The following is a 20,250-nucleotide window of genomic DNA, read 5'->3' as shown; positions in this document are numbered from 1 at the left end:
ATATCTGGTTGAAATATTCATAACTAGACATAATATAGCTTGACTTACAACCACAGCAGAGACCAAAATTTCTGCTGCTAAACGGAACATTTAAGGGAATCTCTGCAATTGTTAAGTTGGTAACACGGTTGTTAAGTGAATCTGGCTTCCCCATTTGTTTATCAGAAGTCATATGACCCCAGGACACTGCAAACATCATAAATATGAGTCAGTTGCCAAGCACCTGAATTTTGATCACTTGATCATGGGGATGCTGCAACGGTCGTAAGCGTGAAAAACAGCCATAAGTTACTTTTCCGTTGTAACTTTGAATGGTCACTAAATGAAGTGTTATAAGTTGAGGTACAAAGGTCACTGTGCTCACTGTTCCAGCTAGCTCTTATTTATTCAATGAGTCACAATAAATGGAACTCTTAAATTAACATAGTTTCATGAAATAATCTGGACAAGCCAGAATCTCAAAAACAATTTTAATTATGAATGAAAATCCTATCCTGGTCTCTTATTAAGCTATGACATGCTCATTCAACTGGGCAACAAATCATTACTGTTCCCATTAGATGATTAACTGTTTCTCATATTTCCAATCGTGCCTAGAGAATGGTTTTGTTCACTATGTAATTTTCCTGGAAATAAATAACATTTGTTACTGTCCTAAAACATTTTAACGCCTATTATCTGAACAAATCACTAAGCAAGAACGTGCAGAGAATCGGTACTTGACTGGGGCTTCACCAGGACAAAAACATGATTGGGGAGACTAAAATGTTAAGTAATTAATTTTCCAGGGCTCAATTTTTTAAACATAAAATAGAGAAAAAAGTGGCAAATGGAAAGAAATGGATTATCAAATAAGGAATATAATGAAAAGTTTTTGTCTACTTGGTAGCCTCGTATAATGCTTTTCACCTCTATGGCAGGAAAACTGAACACATCACATTCTGCTTTCTCCCCCAACCGTACTATTATAGGCATGAGTCATATGAGAAAAAAAACCCCAAATAAATTAATAAAACATTAATTCAGGAATACATCTAACTTAGAAATGTTTTAGGAATCTTAGATCAAATAATGTTCATGTTAACAATGCAAAGATGAAATGAATGTGGTAACATTACCTGTGGAACTTCAACAGCAGTCATAGAAAAAACATGAAGACAAAAAATTTTGGAGCCATTGTATCCCACTACAAATCCCTGAAGTTTTTGCTGATGGACAGGAAAATTACTAGCTTTGATATTGAGATATCCCCCTCCAGAGAAACAAAGCATGTCCTCACACTGGGTGTTCCATGCCACACTGTTAGCATTGGGTTCCTAATGAAATGGTTAAACAAAGTATTAATTAAGCAATAAACATGTTTTTAAAAGAAACAGACAGCATTAATTTAAAGCAACCTCCCTCAATTTGCTACACTAATATATCTAGAGGATCAAGCTTAGCAAATATAATTAGCAAACAGAGGCTAAAATATTTTTTTAATATTTCAGGCTATTTTTTAGCTCGTATTGCAAAACAAAATAAAAAAAATTTTTAGTCAACTACATTGTAAAAAGACAAAAAATATATTTACTTGGCTAAAACACAAATGAAATGAACAGTAGGGCTAAAAAGCACTATTTCCATTTCAAGATCTAAAAGCTGTTTTTATTGTGTATCATTGTTTTGACTTGTCAGAAAAATATACCACTTCAAAATTAGAACTGCATGATGTTTGATTATATCCTTTCTAAAACACATATACTGCATAAGTGATCGTTTAAAAATGGAACCTGAACATCTGCCACAGAGGCAATCCCTTAAAACAGCAAGGGAATACTAGAGTATCTTTGGGGAACATATAGAAACGATTCTTTAGAAACCGCAACTTAGTTTGAAGATTCTTGAACGGTCATATTTGCCATCAGAAAGTCCACTTTCAGTGAAAGCATCCTGAGAGAAATTATGAAGGCCTTGAAGACATACAAGTTGTCTGAAGGGAATAAGTGTATAATGAGGCAACACTGACTGGCTCAGGAATTCTGGGAGTTGAAATCCACGAGTGATAAAAGAGCCAAGGTTGCCTACCCCTGCACTAGACAGAGCATTGGACTGAATGCTAAGGTTGTTATGGTCTATTTGAAAAGGCAGGAGTTCCATTCTGCTTACTCTCTAGAAATCTACTGTTTTGTATAAATGTCTTCCAAACTGAGGGATCCTTGGTGCTCTCTGAGCTTGGTTGTTTTCTTGCAGACATTTCATTACCAAATTAGGTAACGTCATCAGCGCTAATCTTCCAAACCGTTTTGTACATCTTTGGCATGATCTTTTTTCTGAAGAAAGGAATATTGTCATTACTTTTACTTGATCCTGATATATGGTTTTATTTAGATGTCTAATAGCTAGACAGTCATTGTGGGTCTGGATAATTAACCATCCCACAGAGAAATGCTTGGGGTGCATGCAGGATCTCCAAAAGCCAGAACCTCAGCGACAGCAATGAAAATATCTAAAGACCTTTTGATGTTCCTTAGATCCGTGGAGAATAAAGGAACGCATAAGGAAGATCTGGGATGGTGTTATACCAGTTCCATTAGTAACCATATATCAGTTAACTCTTCTAAAGACCCACTGTAGATACATGGAAATAGATCTCTCAGAGAAGAGTTTCCATTCAACAATGATTCAGCTTTAGGATGTAATTTCTTTCTTCAGCCTGACAGAAAAAAATATTAGCAGACTGCATGCATACTTTCTAGGTAAAAACTAGTTTTACATCTAATTTCTAAATAGTGAGTTAAGGCTTATTTGCTGAAGCTTTCTTTTGTCCAGAATCTGGAGGATGGGATTGTAGGAACCTGACTCTCAGTTTTATGACCCTATTTTCTGCAGGTACTTAGACCTTGGAAGTTTGTCACTTAGATATGAACAAAGGAAAAAGAGTCTCCCCAATGCTTGCTTTTAGTTTTATTTGAATCACAACTCCATGTGAGAGGTTTTCTGAGGACATGCATTCTTGGAAAGCGCCTGAGAGCCTGTGAAGAATCCAAAAAGCTATTGTAGTCTGATCTCTTTGAGATTTTTTTTGTGTGTGTGTGCATATGCTGCTAGTTGAAGGAATTTAGTGACAGATTCATCCAAAGAAATGACAGAAATTGCCCTATATTGCTTAGGATATTTTCCCTAAGAAGCAATGACCTGTTATTTTAAATTCTTTGTCTAATGAAAGGAGACTTCGGTCCAGTGGTGGGATTCAGCCAGTTCACACCAGTTCGGCAGAACCGGTAGCTAATTTTTTGTTGCCCAGGCCCAGAACGGACTTCGGGAAGTGGCATCCACACAGAGAACCGGTTGTTCACATATTTGAATCCCACCACTGCTTCGGTCTATTATGGTAGTGTTTGCTTTGTTCTGCTCTAACAATGGATTGGCTAATTCAATGAAAACTGCCTGTTTAATCCTCTGAAGTCTAGAAGGAAGCCTTGGGAGATCAGTAGTAAGTAGAATGAGAAAAGACAAAGTTTTCTTTAGCAGACCTTAATTGTGCCCATTATTTCCTGCTAAATAGCACCACCTTCTGGCCATATATTGCATCACAAAGAACCTCCTGTTTTGCATTTCCACTCAAATGGTCATCCTGAATAATCCCAGTTGGGCTACCTTACAACTGCTGTGCATCTGATAGTTATTCTTAGCAGCAGCACTTGCCTGCACAAATAAATGACAAAGAAGTCTCCATTTATTGATGCTAAATTGGGTTCAGAGAATTGCCACTGTAGCACAGCCAAAACACCTGATGCTGAACAATAGTAATGAGCACACTACTGCTGGAAATTTTAGTTGCTGCTATGTGAGATCTTCTTTTGGGGGGGTTATCCCTGATATTCTGTTGTACTATAAAACTAACTTAGCTTTCTTTCTGCTTCCACACTTCAAATTAAGCTGCTTCTCCTCTGAAACCATTACTAAGCCTAGTGTGAGAAGTGAATTTTTTAAAAAAAAGAAAGCAGAAAACAGTAAACAGCAGAAACAAACTTTCTAAATAGGAAGAGAAGGCTATTAAAAAAAAGTGAGACTTAATAGCAAGACATCAAGACAAGAAAAGTTATTTCAATCAGGTAGCTGATATTCAAAGGAGCAGGTGAGACAGGAGAAATTCTGTCCTGGAAAAAGACACAGAATGATAGATGAAGACCTGTGGTACTCAGCTCTGCAAAAGCAGCCCACAATTCCAGCTTTATCTGCATGATAAAGAAGGTGAACCACTATGGTATTTTCCCTTACAAAACATTGGAAATTAATTTTTTAAAAAGTATTTAAAATCCTAGTCAAAATAATCAAATGTACACACAGATGATCTGGATGTATAAGGTTCCATTTTTCTCCCTCCCTCCAACTTATGCAACATCTTTTACATAGTTAGTGCTTCTTTTAAACATTTACAAAAGTTTAATCTTCTGAGCTTTCAGACTCTTGCTGTAGCCCAGGGGTGTCAAACTGCCGGCCCGCGGGCCGGATGCGTCATGCCAAAACCGCGCCCACCCCATTGCCAGCAATGGAAAAAAGTTGCAATACATCGCGACATGTCACGTGACTTGCGAGTTTGACACCCCTGCTGTAGCCCATCCTCAGGAACTTCTCTCTCACCAGAACGTTTCTTTTTTACTTTATTTTTTCCCCCACAATTATAATTTTTCCAGTTTTTGGTTTGTCAATATTAGAATTTGTTTCAGATTTATAGCCCTAAGTAACCAAATTCTTGCTTTCTGGAAAAGTTTGATTTATAAACAGATACCAATCCCATTCAGACTAAAGCTACTGGGCAGCTGGAAGACACTTGAGCTCGTCTTCCTTCTTTGCCTGCTACTAGTATAAAATCTCATGTCTGAAAGATTTTTGCCCGCTATGGACATAATCAGCTGGTGCAATATCCTTGGTGTGAGTACATAAATTAGCAGAGTTAACTGTTGACTATCAATCAATAGCCCTCCTCCTAACCCATTTGGTGGAGTGGGGAAGGAAGACATCCAAGATCAGATATCATCAATGGTATGTGAAACTCACTGGTGGATAAAAATGTTTTGGCAAGCAAAAAAAGGAACGAGAACCAAAATCAATGTTTTAGGAAATCTTTTCTTAAATTTTCTTTGAAATGCAGGGCGACATATGTATAAATGTATAAAAACACTTACCTGAAACAGTAATTCTTTGGTGTTAATATCATAGACCAGACAGGTATCATTTTCATCAACAACTGCCAGTTTGTTTCGAGATGCACTCATATCCAGGCAACGCACGGCTGTAGATTGTTTTAGCAAAACAATTGCAAAAGGATTGTCCACAAAGATCTTCAGAATCTGGATATAATTACATTCAGAGAGTTAATAAAGCCCATATTGGAAAACTGCAGTTCTCATATGCTAGTCAGATGAAATAATTTTATGGAATCCAGATCCCTGGGAATAATCATTCAGACAAATTAGACAAATTGACTGCTTCTGCCTCTTTATATATGATTATATATAAAAGACATGGGGACAAATAATGGTTGACTGAGAGGACAATCATAGAGTTTATTCTTTAAAAACAGGAGCAACATTTAACTCTATAGTTCTTTTCAAATTTATTAAACCAGAATTTAAAAATATAGACTCCCCAAAGCCCATAAAATACACTGTTCTTCCGACTAATTTTGTTAAATTCATAATCCTAGATGCCACACCTTATTCATCAGAAACATAGAAATACAGAAACCTGATGGCAGAATAAAACTTAGCAATCTGCCCTTTTGAGGGTTTTTTTGTTTTCTTTTTAATTTATGTATTTATTATTTTTAATTTTTTAATTTTTTTTATTTTGATCAGATGATGGACATGTGTTTATCTCAAGCAGGTTTAAACTCAGTTACTGATGACTGACCCACTAACCCCACTGAAGTTGGTTCCAAGCTTCCACAACTCTTTCTGTGAATTTTCTAGTTTATAGAATGACACATACCAAGTATGCATTCAGTATCTATCCCCAGTCTGGATTTTGGCTGTGGTAAAAATGTACCAAAATCAACCAGCATTGCTTTTGTTATTGGAATGTATGTTGCATGTGGCACAGGCATGACAAAGCTGGAAACCTAATCTAACCTTACTAGAAAATCTATATATTACTAAAACTCTTGTGTCTTTTTATAACCATCAACTGGCCAACCATTTTTGAATCAACATACCTCAAATGTGCTAACTTAAGAGAATGTGTCCAAAATCTGGGACCCCTAATTTCCATGGGAGTGAAAATTGGGAAAGATGTAGCCACTTAGCACTTCCAGTCAGCTGTGGTCATGTGACTGTCATTTCCAATGTTCCCTGACAGTTTCCCACAAAGCAACGGGGAAGCTGAGAGAGAAGATTACAAGTTGCTCAGGTAGGTCTTCCCCACCTACACAGTCTCTATATCTCCTCTGTGCTCATGCCATGCTGGCCACTCACATCTTTGTACACCCTCCCTGACCCATGCCGCACTCTCTTGAGTCCTTCCCAACTCTTGCAGCACTTCTCACATATCTTTTCCAACCTCCAGATCACCTGTCACGCATCCTTCCTGACCCCTGCAGCATTTCTTGTGTGCTACAGAAACAGAATGCTCAAGTATCAAAAAATATTAATCTCCCCCAAAACTGAATAGTAAAACATATATAGGGAAAGAGAAAGTGGAAGCTCCTTGGAACAGAATTTAAAGTATAATACAGAATGTGAGTGTAGTGTGTGGAATTACACTAAGCTCAGAAGAACAATGGGGTGAACAAGGTTGTGAATGAGGAAAAATACATGTTAGAAAAGACAATGAGTAAATAATGTGTATCTATGTGTATACATAATGTATCAGCTCAGAATTGAGGTCAGCCCCTACTTTTCTGGTTTTCTGGAAGAATTTTAAGACTTGGCTCTGCCAATTAGCAAGGGGTCTAACAGTGATATGCACCCCTGGGGTTGACTGGTGGCTTGAGGGCACTCTTAAGAGAGCAAGGAATAGTTAACATTAAAAGAGACAAAGAAAATGCAGAACAATTTTGATGGAAATAAAAATAATGTTTGGAAAATGGGTAATTCAGGCTGAACAAATAACATTAATCACAGTGAATGAAATAAAAATGAGGGTGAGGTAATTATTTGGGGTGAAATAAGGGAATGCCAGAAGGAATATTTCAGAGAGCAATAAGGGAATTATAATAATGATATGTGGATGCTACAAATCTTTGTGTCTAAAAAACTAACAATAACAAGAAATTTTATGAGAAGGTGAAAAAGGTAAAAAAAAATAATTCTGCAAATGCAGATGGTATAACCTGAGAAATATTAAAATATAGCTGTTGTTTATGGAATAGCTGCGCAATTTGTTTAGAGCAGGGGTAGTCAACCTTGGCTCTTTTATGACTCGTGGACTTCAACTCCCAGAATTCCTGAGCCAGCTAAGCTGGCTCAGGAATTCTGGGAATTGAAGTCCACGAGTCATAAAAGAGCCAAGGTTGACTACCCCTGGTTTAGAGTGTATGTAAAGACTGCATCCATGCCTGATGATTGGTAGATTGTTGTTATTGTTTTATTACGTAAAGAAAAAGATAGCAATGATGACTGTAAACACTGTAGGAGATTTGTTACATATGCCTAGGTGAGCGATTGCAAAAATTATGACTGAAAGGATACACGAGATTACAATTAGAAAAAAAAATCAGAAGTGGAACGTGGCTTTATGCCAGGCACATGATTGCTCTTCAGTAGGTCAGTGAGAAATATATGACTATGAGAAAAAAAAATACTGAATATTTGTTGCTTTAGAGAAGCATATGGTAAAATGAATAGAAAGTTTGAATTGTTTTGCACAAATATGAAGGTTGGTTGATGAATGTTATAAGAATGGCGCACGATGGAAGTAAAAGATGTTTGAATGTATATGCAACTCCAAAGCAGTATAACTACATAACAGAATGATTTGGAAGTGATTTATTTCTATTTCTTTTTTCTTGCCTCTCTCCTTGAATTTCTTTGGCTTACTATGTTTTTATTAATTTTCTATGATATGCATAATGTTGCTTACTGCAAAACAGAATGTGTTGGATATGTGTATATGTATGGAATAACAACTATCAACCCAATTTTTCATGAAGGAAAATGTCTACAAAAATGTATAACTTTCTTTCAAATTCTGTTATTTTCTATAATCTAACAGCATCTGAATCATCACTACAAAAAAAAAAGTTTGTGTTTTATTAGAAAACCTCACCTGACCATTCTTTAAACCCACTAAAAGGCCTTCTCTGCCTGGAGGTCCTCCAATTACTTTTATATATCGAATGAGAGAGTCCATCACCCATTCCCGTTCTTTTGTTCCGCTGAAAGAGAGACACTGGAGTCTCTTCTCCTAAAAAAAAAAGGGGGGGGAATACATATTCTGCTAGAAGTAGTTTTTATATATCATAGCTTGACAATGATGTATATTTACCATAACTTTTATATTATGTTTCCATGCACAGACATAAACAAGTGGAAAATATTTTAGAATACCAAACAAGTCTAATTTCCTACCAATGTTCAGGTCTATTGTTTATAACCATTCTTTACAGTTTAATAGCCAAGAGCGCATTAATGAAATGTAGCTCCTCAGAAAAGTCATCAATCATTAACAATTTTGAATAAAAGTGCTATCAATTACTTTTTTATTATACTTTCTAGAACATTTTACTCAACAGTTCAGACTTTCAGTAACTTCTTTCTAAAATGCCAACCCCATTATTATGTAATGCTATGCCAAAACAAGGATAGGTGATTTATTGGAAGCAATTTATTCCAATTATCAAATGAAAGTGAGTATGATATATGTTATAAGAACTCGGGAAATCCATTCCCCATGGAGAAAATGATATTACTTCTAGGAATTTCTAAATTCAGCCTTTAGCTAATGCCCAAAGAGTTGAGAATGATGGTCATATTACTGTGACAGGAATGATAATGAGGAATGCAAACCTCTAAAATAGCACTCCCCAACCTAGGTGACATACAGGTCAGTGCCCAGAATTCACAAACAGAACCGTCCACAGAATTTTTAATTCCTGTCACGAATTCTGGAAACAGGTCAAAAATGAATATGCATCCGATGTAGCAGTTACCTCTGTTGGCTCACCCTTGTTATATGAAACGCCTTTAACAAGGAACCTTTTTCTTAATCTTAGTGCAGTACTAGAACATGAAATTTCATTATTAGACATTATTTTATTTTTAAATGTAATGATCAGTTACCTACCTGGCATAAGATAATGTGTTCAGAACATACAACTAGTAAGTTACATTCAAATTTTTTTGCTATCTTTTCCTTCACTCGGTAGTGCATGTCTGATGAATCATCAGAATACAGTTCAAAAATTTGGATTTTCTCTGGTAACTGGATTGCTAATCTGTTCTTGTAGATTGCAATTTTCTTTACAAGCTCTCGGTTTTTTATTCTAACTGTGGAAAAACAAGTTTAAATTAAAATGCTTAAAAAGGTATCACAAGATTTATCAATGTCTACCAAAAAAAACAGCAATTTTTTGTGTTGCTGGCTGGCAGGAATAATTTTTCATCTGAGGGAAGGATACCCTTGTTTTTAACTATATTTCTTTTATATTATTGCGAACCACCTAGAGTCATTACATGAGATAGGTGGCCATATTATTCCAATAAATAAATATCCATTTATTTATTGGATTTATTAAGGCCACTGAACTCCAAGAAAACTCTGGGTAATATACACTAAGTCCAACACATAGATTAAAAAACACATTAAAAATCATTTAATTGCCTGGACCAAAACAACACTTCCAAACAGGCAAAACCAACAGAGGCTCCACAACCATACTAATGTATTATTTAATTAAGGGTAAACACCTCTATTAGATCAATTTAATTCTGAGGACTGCATGTACTCTTCACCTTATGACCATAACTGAGCCCAAAAGTATGGTCATAAGTTGTTGCAGTCGTAAGTCAAGGTACCCACATGAGTGAAAATAATTTTACAGATTTTTTTCGTGGCAGTCATTAAATGAATGCTGCAGTCTTTAAGCAAGCCTCTCCCATCCCAAGCTATCTTACATTAGGTATGGGGATAAAATGGGAAGAAAGTGCCATATACACTGCAATTTCTGGCAGGATATAAAATCAAATGAATAAACATACGAATAAATCCTATACTAAAACTTATGGCTACCTCATGTTGTTCACAGAAATTTACATAACCATTTATATTTATACAATTAACATAATAAAACAATTAATGAACAATCACCAAGGGCAACAACAAAAAATCATAATACCAGCTACATCAATATACATTTGACTGCTAACAAAAGGCTATCAAATATGTTGTCATCACAACATCCCCATACCAAAAATTCTACACAAAGCACTTCTGAAGACACAATTAGTGTTCTTGGTAAAAGGGCACAGCCATCTTTCCACTGTAAAGATATATTGCCTGGTTCAATTTATGGACAAATATTATTTACTGGAGCAGGAAAGAGATGGCCCCTGGGTTATCTGAAAACATAATTCAATACTACCTTTTTGTTCAGTGATAAGATGTTGGACAATAACATCTGTCATGCTGTCTCTGTAAGCATAGCGATCCTTATAAAGGCCATGGACTGTGCTGAAAATCAGCTGATACAGTGAAATGGTTCCATCCTGGGATCCTACTGCCTGAAGAGAAAAGAATTAACCAAATTCAGGTGTCTATTTACCCAAATGATCATTAATTAGAAATGTAGAAATGTAGATTAAAAAGGGATCAAAGTTTTGCTAGAATTTTAAATTATTCTAATTTCTATACTTCGAAAAAGTATATCAAGGGAAATTTTTTCTTCACATGCATAAGATTTTGGCCACAGCAAATCAAAATTCACAAATGTCATGGTAGGAAATAGTTATTTAAATTTATGCTAGATATCATTTCATTGTTTACAATTGATTTTAACAGATGACAACAATAAGATTACTTGGCTTTTATTTAAAGGTCACAAGAGTAACTAGAAGCATATTTTTAAACATACATAACAAAAAGAGTTAAAGAGTTTAAGACATTATTTATATATTATTTACTCTTACACACTTGAGAAATAAGCTTTGAATCAATATTAATAAAGAAAATTGCTCCAGACGTCAGTGATTTTTCTTAGCAAATACTACATACTATGATTGCCTGCTATACTTGAAAAAATGTGCTTTATTATTAACTATGCACAAATGAGCCCTGTGAAATTATAATTCACGTATAACACAATTTGCAATGATTTGATGAAGTAAATTGATTTTGATTATCTCAATACAAAGGCGCTTCACATGACTCAATCACAGATATTACAATATGCATACCACAAGGAAATATGGGGAAATCAAAATGAGAAAAGACATGTGAACCAGTAACAGTAAGAGAAGGGAAAAGAAGATAAAAGAAAAAAGAACAAATGCAGGAAGAACAGGGGACTAATGGGCTGACAAATACTATTTCATTCACTGACAAATAATGAAACAGATTTATGCCACAATTGAACTCAAGGTCATTCATCAGCTTGATGATGATGATGATGATCATCATCATCATCATCATAATTATCAAACTAACAATATAACTGTAAGTTCAACCTACAGACATAGAATTGCCTGTGATGCATAGAATGTAACTTGGCAGAGACATAGTTATAAAGTCTGTAAAAAGTCATTTCCTTGCAAAACAACAGCAGATTTGGATACATTAGCCATATGGAAACGATGGAGACTAGAAATAGATATTTGTGAGAGAAAAAGTATCTGAAAACACCTGGTATGCGTGTTTGAAAGGCTTTTAGAAATTCACCCTTACCACATAATTGGAATCTGGCTTAGCTTTACAAGTCCACACCCAAGTGCTCTGTTCACCAATGGTTCCAAGACGCACTCCATCCTTTGTATAAAGGGACACTTGCTTGTCAGAGCCTCCCATTAAGATGTATTCTCCTTTCGAAAAATAGCTAACACAACATGGATCAAAGTTCAGGACTCTGTCTTTTCCAATCTATAAGAATATGGACAAACATGTTTAACATTTGACTTTGCAATAAGAAATCTCATCTGTAGACAAGAATGTAATTACATATATTTTTGTATTTGATTTGTTACAGATCTTCATTTGAGCTGCTGCAATCTCTTCATTTTCAAAAACTGCCTTAAAAATGAAATAATATGGTTGGTATTAGGTCTAACAATATATGATGTGCATATTAGCCCATTTCTGTTATTCAAGGATGAGGAGGAAACTCAGCCAGAATAATTTGGTTTAATAGTTTTTCGGCTCAGAAATAAACTGTAATACTGGTACAGACCCCCTCACTTAATTCCATCTGGTCTGCTGTGCTTGCCATCTTTCCTCTTTCTCTTTTTTATTTTACTGATTTTACTGTAATTTCTTTCATGCTTGTGAGCTAGCCAATCATTGAGAAATGAGCAGCATACAGGTTTAATTTATATATGTGCATATATACACAAACATATGCATACTTTTCTACAAAAAGGCAAATAAATGGGCCTTTGATTTTGTAGAATATACTGCTAGCTTTAAAAAAATTAGAAAAAAACCACAGTATTTGGGAAGAATGTATATACATACAGACAGACACACATAAACACACACAAACACACACTTTCCAGTTAAGAAGTAACTTACTTGCTTGCCACTTAGTTGATAAAAAGAAAGCCTTTGTCCCCAATCTGCCACAGCTAAAATATCATTATGCTCATCTCTACTGAATATAAAAGAAAAAGCAATTATGTAGCAATAGCGCAACATTAGCAGACATTGTTTGGTGGTGACAGTATCACTTGTTAAAAGACCTTCTGAAATCTAGATTTGGGGAGCAACTCTAAGGGCTTTAGCGACTCTTTGATTCATAGAAGATTTTACAAAACATCTACAAAATAATAAGCCTATAAATATTGTTTAAAACTGTTTAAAACAGTGGTTAAATTATACTTTCTTATAAGAGTATAGGGAAGATTAACACTAGAAAATTGGAGTGCCCAACATATCCTTGTCAATGGAAAACTAATTCTTAGTCAATTAATTGAACAAAAATTTTTATTTTATGCATGTTGGATGCATGTTTTGAGGAGAAAATTGAGAGATTTAGCCAATAGCTGGAAATAGGTTCAATATATAGTACTGGCTCTTACAGTTTGATTTTATGTCACACAGAGAAACTATATTATTTTCATAGAAGCTCAATGTTTTTGTAGGTTATAATGCTTTTTCCAGCTTCATACCCAATGGTGTGGAAACTAACAAGATGTCAAAAGAAACATACACTGCATGCTCTTATGATTGGGAACAGATTAATATTATAAAAATGGAAGGACATTCATTCTGTCAGTTACATGACACCCTGAAAAATCCATTACTCTTTTCATATCAGGAGCCTTGAGTGGAGGCCTGTTTAGAAATTTGGTCTGCTTCAGTGAGCTTTTAAAGCAACACAAGGTGGTAGATTGCAGTTCCCTAGAATGAAGCAATGAGACACTTTGAATATTTTTCCAATTTCCTTCAGCTCTTGAGAGTTTCTGGTGCCAAATTAGAGAAGGAAGACAGGTTGGCAAAAATCAATATGGGAAACTTTGTGAAACTCATTATACTGCTTTTACATTATGAAATGGATTATTTTGATAATGAAATGTGCATCAGTAGGATTCCATACATATCTATATTGATCCTAAAATAGTATAGCTTTATTTCCTTGATAATTCACTCACGAGGCGGCATTCCTAGGACTCTCATCTTCCTCACGTTCTTCTTCCTCTGCCTCACTACCCTGACTACTGCATGTGATGGACTTCAGAACTGGTATATCCTCTAAACAGGTGTGACCTGCCTCGTCCTCTTCTTCGCTGTCTCTAGCACTCCAGAGATTCTCCCAGCGACTGCAAATACCAATTGTTTGTTCACATGAACTACTGCCACATAATTCAACTTTCAAAATATGTTAGTTCAAGGTCAGCGCCCTGGAATTAAATAATTTTTCCCAGACAGACTTTGCAGTCTCCCTTGAAGGTTCTAGAATATAAAGAATGTATTGTTCCAGATTAAAAAAAATTAATCAGGCTGTAGAAAATACAGCACTTTAAAACAGAGACTTTAGGGAGAAAGGTAATGAAAAATTGCTGATCTGGACCCATACACAGACATCATTTGAAATGATCGGGTGGCTTGATATTTCTCAGGCACAATAGTAAAACCAATCAATTAATATAGAATTCCAACATTATCACTATAATACTTTCTCGCAAAGTTTTTTCCACAGAATCCCACGTATTGAGCCACTGAAATCAATGGACAAAATAAGTGTATTGACATAGGATACAGTGAAAACAATGGGAGAAAGTTCAAGTAAACAATCATTCTGCCTCCTAGCTTCTTAAAACTCTTAAGCAGCTTGTCTCTAAAAATATTATTCTTTTCAAGAAGCTCAGTCAGATATTCATTTAAATGTTTTTACACATTGTTAGCATGTATAAATAGAACCACTCTATAATTGGATGGATTTGCTACCATATACTATGCAAAACAGATCTAGTTCCTTAAATATTTATCACATCCTCCTTAGGGTATGAGGAATGGGAAATCAGGATATAGCTTTCTCTGTAAAAGTCTTTCATGTTCATAAAATTCCCACCCTGGCAGTAAAATTCTTTTACCAAGAAACCCTCAATTCTTTCTTTGCGTGGTTTTAATGAATTTACTATATAATGATAAGGAATTTGTGATTATTCTATAAACACTTTTGAACAACATCCATATAGCACATAAATGATGCAAAAGTAGAAGTTAATAATTAATGAACGTTAATTATTCTGATGCCTGCTACTTTTGCTTATTTTTTGTTAAGCAGCACAAAAAAAAACGCCAGAGTGAAATCAGGAGCAAACACGAGCAACTTAAATCATTCAGTTCTTAGAAGCAAAAAATGTGCTTTGTTAAGCAATCCAAACTGAGTGAAAGAAAATACGATCTTTCTTATGGCCAAATGTAATACGGAAATATCTTGTTTCTTACATTAAAAAAAAACTTCAGGATTTATTCCCCAAATTAATCACAGATCTGTAGTAATATGCCGACTCCTGAAATCTACAGACTATGTTGCAGTGATACTTGTTAAAGATAAAAAATGCTCTGAATATCTGAAGCTTTTATGTTTTCACTCAAGACACAAACATGTTACCTTGATGGATTCCAAGAAATAGACCAAACTGGAGATAAAGATCCTCCTGGCCGTTCAATTTTGACTTTTTCTTCACCATTTTTATTCCTAATGCTGACAATACCATTGTACAGCCCCAAAGCAAGATACTGTCCATCATTTGTCCAACTGAAAAAAAAAGTACAGTACAATAGGCTAACTATTCCTCAGAGCTAGAGGGAACCAACAGTACAAAATGGAGGATATTTGGGGAGTGGAGATTTTGCTAAGCGAGAAAGGCCACCCTGCCACTGATCCCATCTGGCCATTTAGTCAGGAAAGGCTGCGTTCAGCTCCCAGAAGCAATGCCCCATTCCTACTTTAACTCCATCACGTTTTGTGTGGCGCAGCGCCTGTTAAACATAATTATGTATCATTTGAAAGCCCAAATTATAATCGTTGAGCCAAGTAGTTACATACCTACAACAAGTGATCTTATTGCTAACTTTATGCTTGTTGACTGACTTCTGTTCAGGAGACCACAGTCCTTCAAAGCAACAACATCAAAATACAGAAATTAAAAAATGGTTATAAAAAATACAATAACTGCTAAAAATAATGTTATTAATGATCATGTGTATTATTCATCTTAATAAGATTACTTTCAATCGGACTGTCCTCTCCAACATCAGTACCCATTCCTGTGCTGCGTAGTAGCATTTCATAAAGTCATTACCCATCGTCTATAAAGAAAGGACTACAATGGTCTGGGAGGACTGTCGCTCAATGGTAGAGCCTCAAGTGGATTAAATTTAGGTTCAATCTCTGGCATTACCAGTTAAATGAGAACTTAAAAGCTGGTGCTGAACAACAAAACTGAACCATATGGACAGAGAGTGTGACCTGCTGGAAACCAAGCTGCTACATTTCTTGGGATTTTATACAATCTGCCCTTCACACTAATGAATAATTCCTGTCAGGAAAACAAGGAGAATAGCTTCCACCTTTGTATTCAAAATCTGCTCTGGAGTTCGGTAAATATCCAAGCAGATTCTGACGTGTAGAGGGCAAACAAGAGAAAGGAGGGGGAAGCTTTACTCACATATTACATTTCAACTTTGGGCTACCTAAACCAATATTACAGTAATGGCTGCAACTCTTGCTGGATGTCTTCCTTTGCAACATGAAGCATTAGAATTTGATCTTAAGAATTCGGCAATGGGGAATCCATACCAAAATCACTTGAAGAGCAGGATGCAAGTTGATGTGTAACAGGATTATAAGACACACATTGTATAGAATCATTGTGCCTAAAACAAATCAATAAACAACAGTGAAACAAAGACATTGGAAGAATGACAAGTTAAATCAATATGGAAAAGTTATGCCAGCTTTTTATAAGTAAAGCTATCAGATATGGGCTGTGCTAGTCTGGATAACGTCTGGATAATAGCACTAAGGGTTTTCTCTTTCTCTTTACTGCCATAGATCTAGATTTCGATTCATGTTGTAGGCTGCAGAAAGAAGGAGGCAATATCCCTTATCTAATTCATTGAAAAAAAATGTTATGTTACTGGAAGGATTCACCTGGCTTCTATTTAAACTTTTAGGTGACTAGTAGCCTTGATGGCAATGTAACTGCCTCTGGAGACACTGGACTTCCTTGTGCAGTTGGTTGGCCTTTGGGAAAACAGACTGCTGGACTAGGTGGGTCAGGGATACAATCCAGCATGAAACTACTCATATGCTTATAAAAGATTTGGCAAATGTTTTATATATTTTGTATATTTTGACCCTCTATACTGGGGGTCTCCTCATCCCCACTACCAGGTTGTGGCCCAATGGCAACCGGCTGCCAAAGCGGCAGGCTAGTGCGCAAAGCTTCATTTGTACATGCACAGGATTTAGGTTGCATGTGCGAAACCATTCCCTCCCACTGCAGAAACTGCTGAAGCCACTACCGCCAGTCCTCAGAACCAAAAAGGTCGGAGACCCCTACTCTATACTGCATTAGTGAACAGACAGTGAAATTTCATTTTAACAGACCAACCAAACATATGTTAAATTGCAAACTATGTACTTCTCAGCAATGTACATAACTTGTATAATTGCTGCAAATAATAAGACATTTATGCAAATTTAACTGTCTCAACCAACTAGTTTGGATGCAGTGGACTTGTATGTTACTTGAAGTAATGAGCATTTGTCCTAAATTTGGTCTGTTGGATCCAGAAGTCCATCAAATAGATATTTGTACATTTGAAGTTTTACTGTACTTGTAAGAAGGCTCTAGCTAGCTCTATTCATAGATATTATGCTGACAACCTGTTTCAGGCACTCACAACACAGATGCCTTCCAGACATGCTGAAACATGGCTTTGTTGACTGAAAATTATGTATGCTGATATTCAAGCTAAGTGGAGAGCAATAGTAAAGGATAATAAATATGTTCAACTCATTAACAAGTAATAGGAAAATATTCCTTTTCTCAGAAAAGTAATGGGATGCTCCTGAGACGAAACAATTGAGTTGTTAATCAACAAAACTTCAAAACTTCCATTAGTAGCAATGTTTATGATCTGTTTATTTTGTGCAATCCCATGGCCCTTCATGTGGTCTTAATATGTGTAATGCTGTATACACTCAAGTTTTAGTTAGGACAGGATTCACAATCTTTTCCAAGAGAACCACTTGCACAACCACTGTATCCATTTTTGGGAGGAAGAGGGAAGTAACTCAACTTCTTCCCTTTTACAAAGAATTTAGGGAGTATTGCTTTGTGCTTCTTTCTTCCACTATTTTTTGCTTGGGATCATCATTCCCTATCTCTACTTCCAGCAGGAAATTGACTACCTATTTTTCCCATCAGCAAGATTATTAGGTTGATTAGCGAGTGGTAAAACAAATAAGCCAGGTGCTATTCCTGTCAGTCAACTGACAAGCAGGGAGTCACTTGCTACTAATGGAGGTAGAAAAAAAGAGAGGCAGCTATCAAGCAAAAAAAAGAACATGTATAGGGGTTATGTTCCTATGCTCAAGCTGGTGCTATGCACATTAAGCAAGCTCAGGAACCTATCATTTTAGTAATGAAGTGGAAACATATAAAAATCCTTTAGACAGTTGAATCCTATATCATAGCACTATTGAGTTAACCACCTTCTGAAATATTGCTTTACAAAGAATCACAAATCCCATATTGAATGTTTAAACTTCTTCAGATAATTTCTCAATCGTGTGAAGGGTGTAAATGTTTATGGGGAGAGGGCCAAGATGTTCTATGTTGGCTACTGGTCAGCCCTCCATCACCCTCAGTTTCAGACCTGTCTTTTTCAAATAGATTCAATTCCCTATAAAACTGTTTTCTTTTTTGTGTCGTGATTCCTTCTGTTTATATTAAGAGTAATTCTTAAACACTCATACATCAAAGTCATAATCACTTACGTGTACTTCAGGATACCTTCTAACTTTGAAGTCCAGATTATGACAGTTTTGTCTGCCGCTCCTGATGCAAAGCGTTTTCCTAGGAAAATTTGAGGAAGCCAATATAAATTAGAATGAACTGTTAATCTAAAACACAGAAATGAACTAAAATTATATATCATTTTCTTAATCTTGCTATAAATGGGACCAGGGATCACCAGTACATAACCATATTTTATATACATATTTATGGTATAGCTTTAATTTACATAATTTTATAAAACACCAGATTTTTTTTAATTAGACCAATTGACAATTAATTGTATTTTTAAATAGAATTTTTCACTGGCGTACAATTTGTACAAATGTATTAATATGATCTCAAATGCACCTTCTAATGTTGGCAAACACCTGCTATCTGTTTAGCAGACTACCAGACCTAAATGCTTCTCAAAAAAGGTTTATTAAATCAATCTTTTTCTCAGTTCATTAAAAAACTTTAAAATGTGTTGTTGATAACTATCATATATTTTTGTTACTGGACATACCCAGCATTTCAAGACTGGTTGAGAAAGTAACATTTAAATGATTATGAAAAGCATACAATAACTATTAATGCATACTTTGTTTCTTTTGTATTAGCAGTCAGCAAATTGGTTGTGAAAAATCTTGGCTATGTGCTAAAAAAATAAATTTGAGACGTCCTGAGTCCCTTGTGCACAGATTCCCAACTGTCAAAAGCAGACACTGTAGTGAAATATGCTAACAACAATAATTCAGTATTGTACTATTTGGAAGTGAAATTATCAGCAATATTTTGAACATACCAAAGTACTTATACTTCTTAAGAGATTTTGATCAGGAGTTGATCAATATTTTGCCTCAGTTAACAAGAGATGCTATATAGATCTTGTATTGGTGACATAAAAAAGACAAATGTAATTGTAAAAAATGTAAATAGTGGATTTCATATTACCATCTTTTGCATATGCTACACAATATACTGTATCCTTATGGGCTTTCAAGGGCTGGATTAATGTTCCATCAGATGTATCATATACCTATACAGATAAAATAACACAGAAAATATAATAGTACAGATGCATAAATGTACTTTAAGACGAACTATTTTAAAACAAAGATAATCTACAGAAAAATGCTCTTAGATCTCCAATTCTATATTGCAAAATTCCAGATGATTCAACATGACAGCAAAGATACCATAACAACATAATACACCAAAACATCTACCATGAATATTATAAACAATGGCACCTAAGGTATACATTATGGAACAATAAAACTCATAGTAAGAGCATAAAGAACATATTAATAATTCAATCATTAATCAGAATAATCATATACTAAAATTGCACAATTCATAATTTCACATTCATCTGTTTTATTTTCCAGCATTTTGAAAGGTACACACTCTATTGGACACCAATACAAAACTTTAATAATAATAATAGTAAAGTTGGAAGGGACCTTGAAGGTCATCTAGTCCAACCCCCTGCTCAGGCAGGAAACCCTATACCATTTCGGACAAATGGCTGTCCAGTCTCTTCTTAAAAACTTCCAGTGTTGGAGCATTCACCACTTCTGGAGGCAGGTTGTTCCACTGG

The 20,250-nt window shown here is 35.4% G+C and overlaps 1 protein-coding gene across 2 annotated transcripts in view; it reads right to left on the bottom strand.

The window, feature by feature from the left end:
* The window catches only part of IFT122 (intraflagellar transport 122), a 68,642-nt gene that overhangs the window by 45,441 nt on the left and 2,951 nt on the right, over positions 1–20,250 (bottom strand). The window contains exons 3-15 of one of the 2 annotated variants that reach the window (XM_015823479.1): positions 19,602–19,686; positions 18,647–18,725; positions 16,439–16,515; positions 15,686–15,752; positions 15,248–15,394; positions 13,782–13,949; positions 12,703–12,778; positions 11,863–12,054; positions 10,565–10,703; positions 9,268–9,470; positions 8,251–8,388; positions 5,172–5,336; positions 1,119–1,316 (exon numbers count right to left, since the gene is read on the bottom strand). In XM_015823479.1, coding sequence (XP_015678965.1) covers positions 1,119–1,316; positions 5,172–5,336; positions 8,251–8,388; positions 9,268–9,470; positions 10,565–10,703; positions 11,863–12,054; positions 12,703–12,778; positions 13,782–13,949; positions 15,248–15,394; positions 15,686–15,752; positions 16,439–16,515; positions 18,647–18,725; positions 19,602–19,686 — 1,734 coding nt within the window. The remainder of the gene's footprint in view (positions 1–1,118; positions 1,317–5,171; positions 5,337–8,250; positions 8,389–9,267; positions 9,471–10,564; positions 10,704–11,862; positions 12,055–12,702; positions 12,779–13,781; positions 13,950–15,247; positions 15,395–15,685; positions 15,753–16,438; positions 16,516–18,646; positions 18,726–19,601; positions 19,687–20,250) is intronic. The other variant, XM_015823482.1, reaches the window with a different exon arrangement.

Source organism: Protobothrops mucrosquamatus, unplaced genomic scaffold (genome assembly GCF_001527695.2).
Source record: "Protobothrops mucrosquamatus isolate PMUCROS unplaced genomic scaffold, P.Mucros_1.0 scaffold1880, whole genome shotgun sequence".
Lineage (NCBI taxonomy): Eukaryota > Metazoa > Chordata > Lepidosauria > Squamata > Viperidae > Protobothrops > Protobothrops mucrosquamatus.
This window is presented reverse-complemented; position numbering and strand designations above follow the sequence as displayed.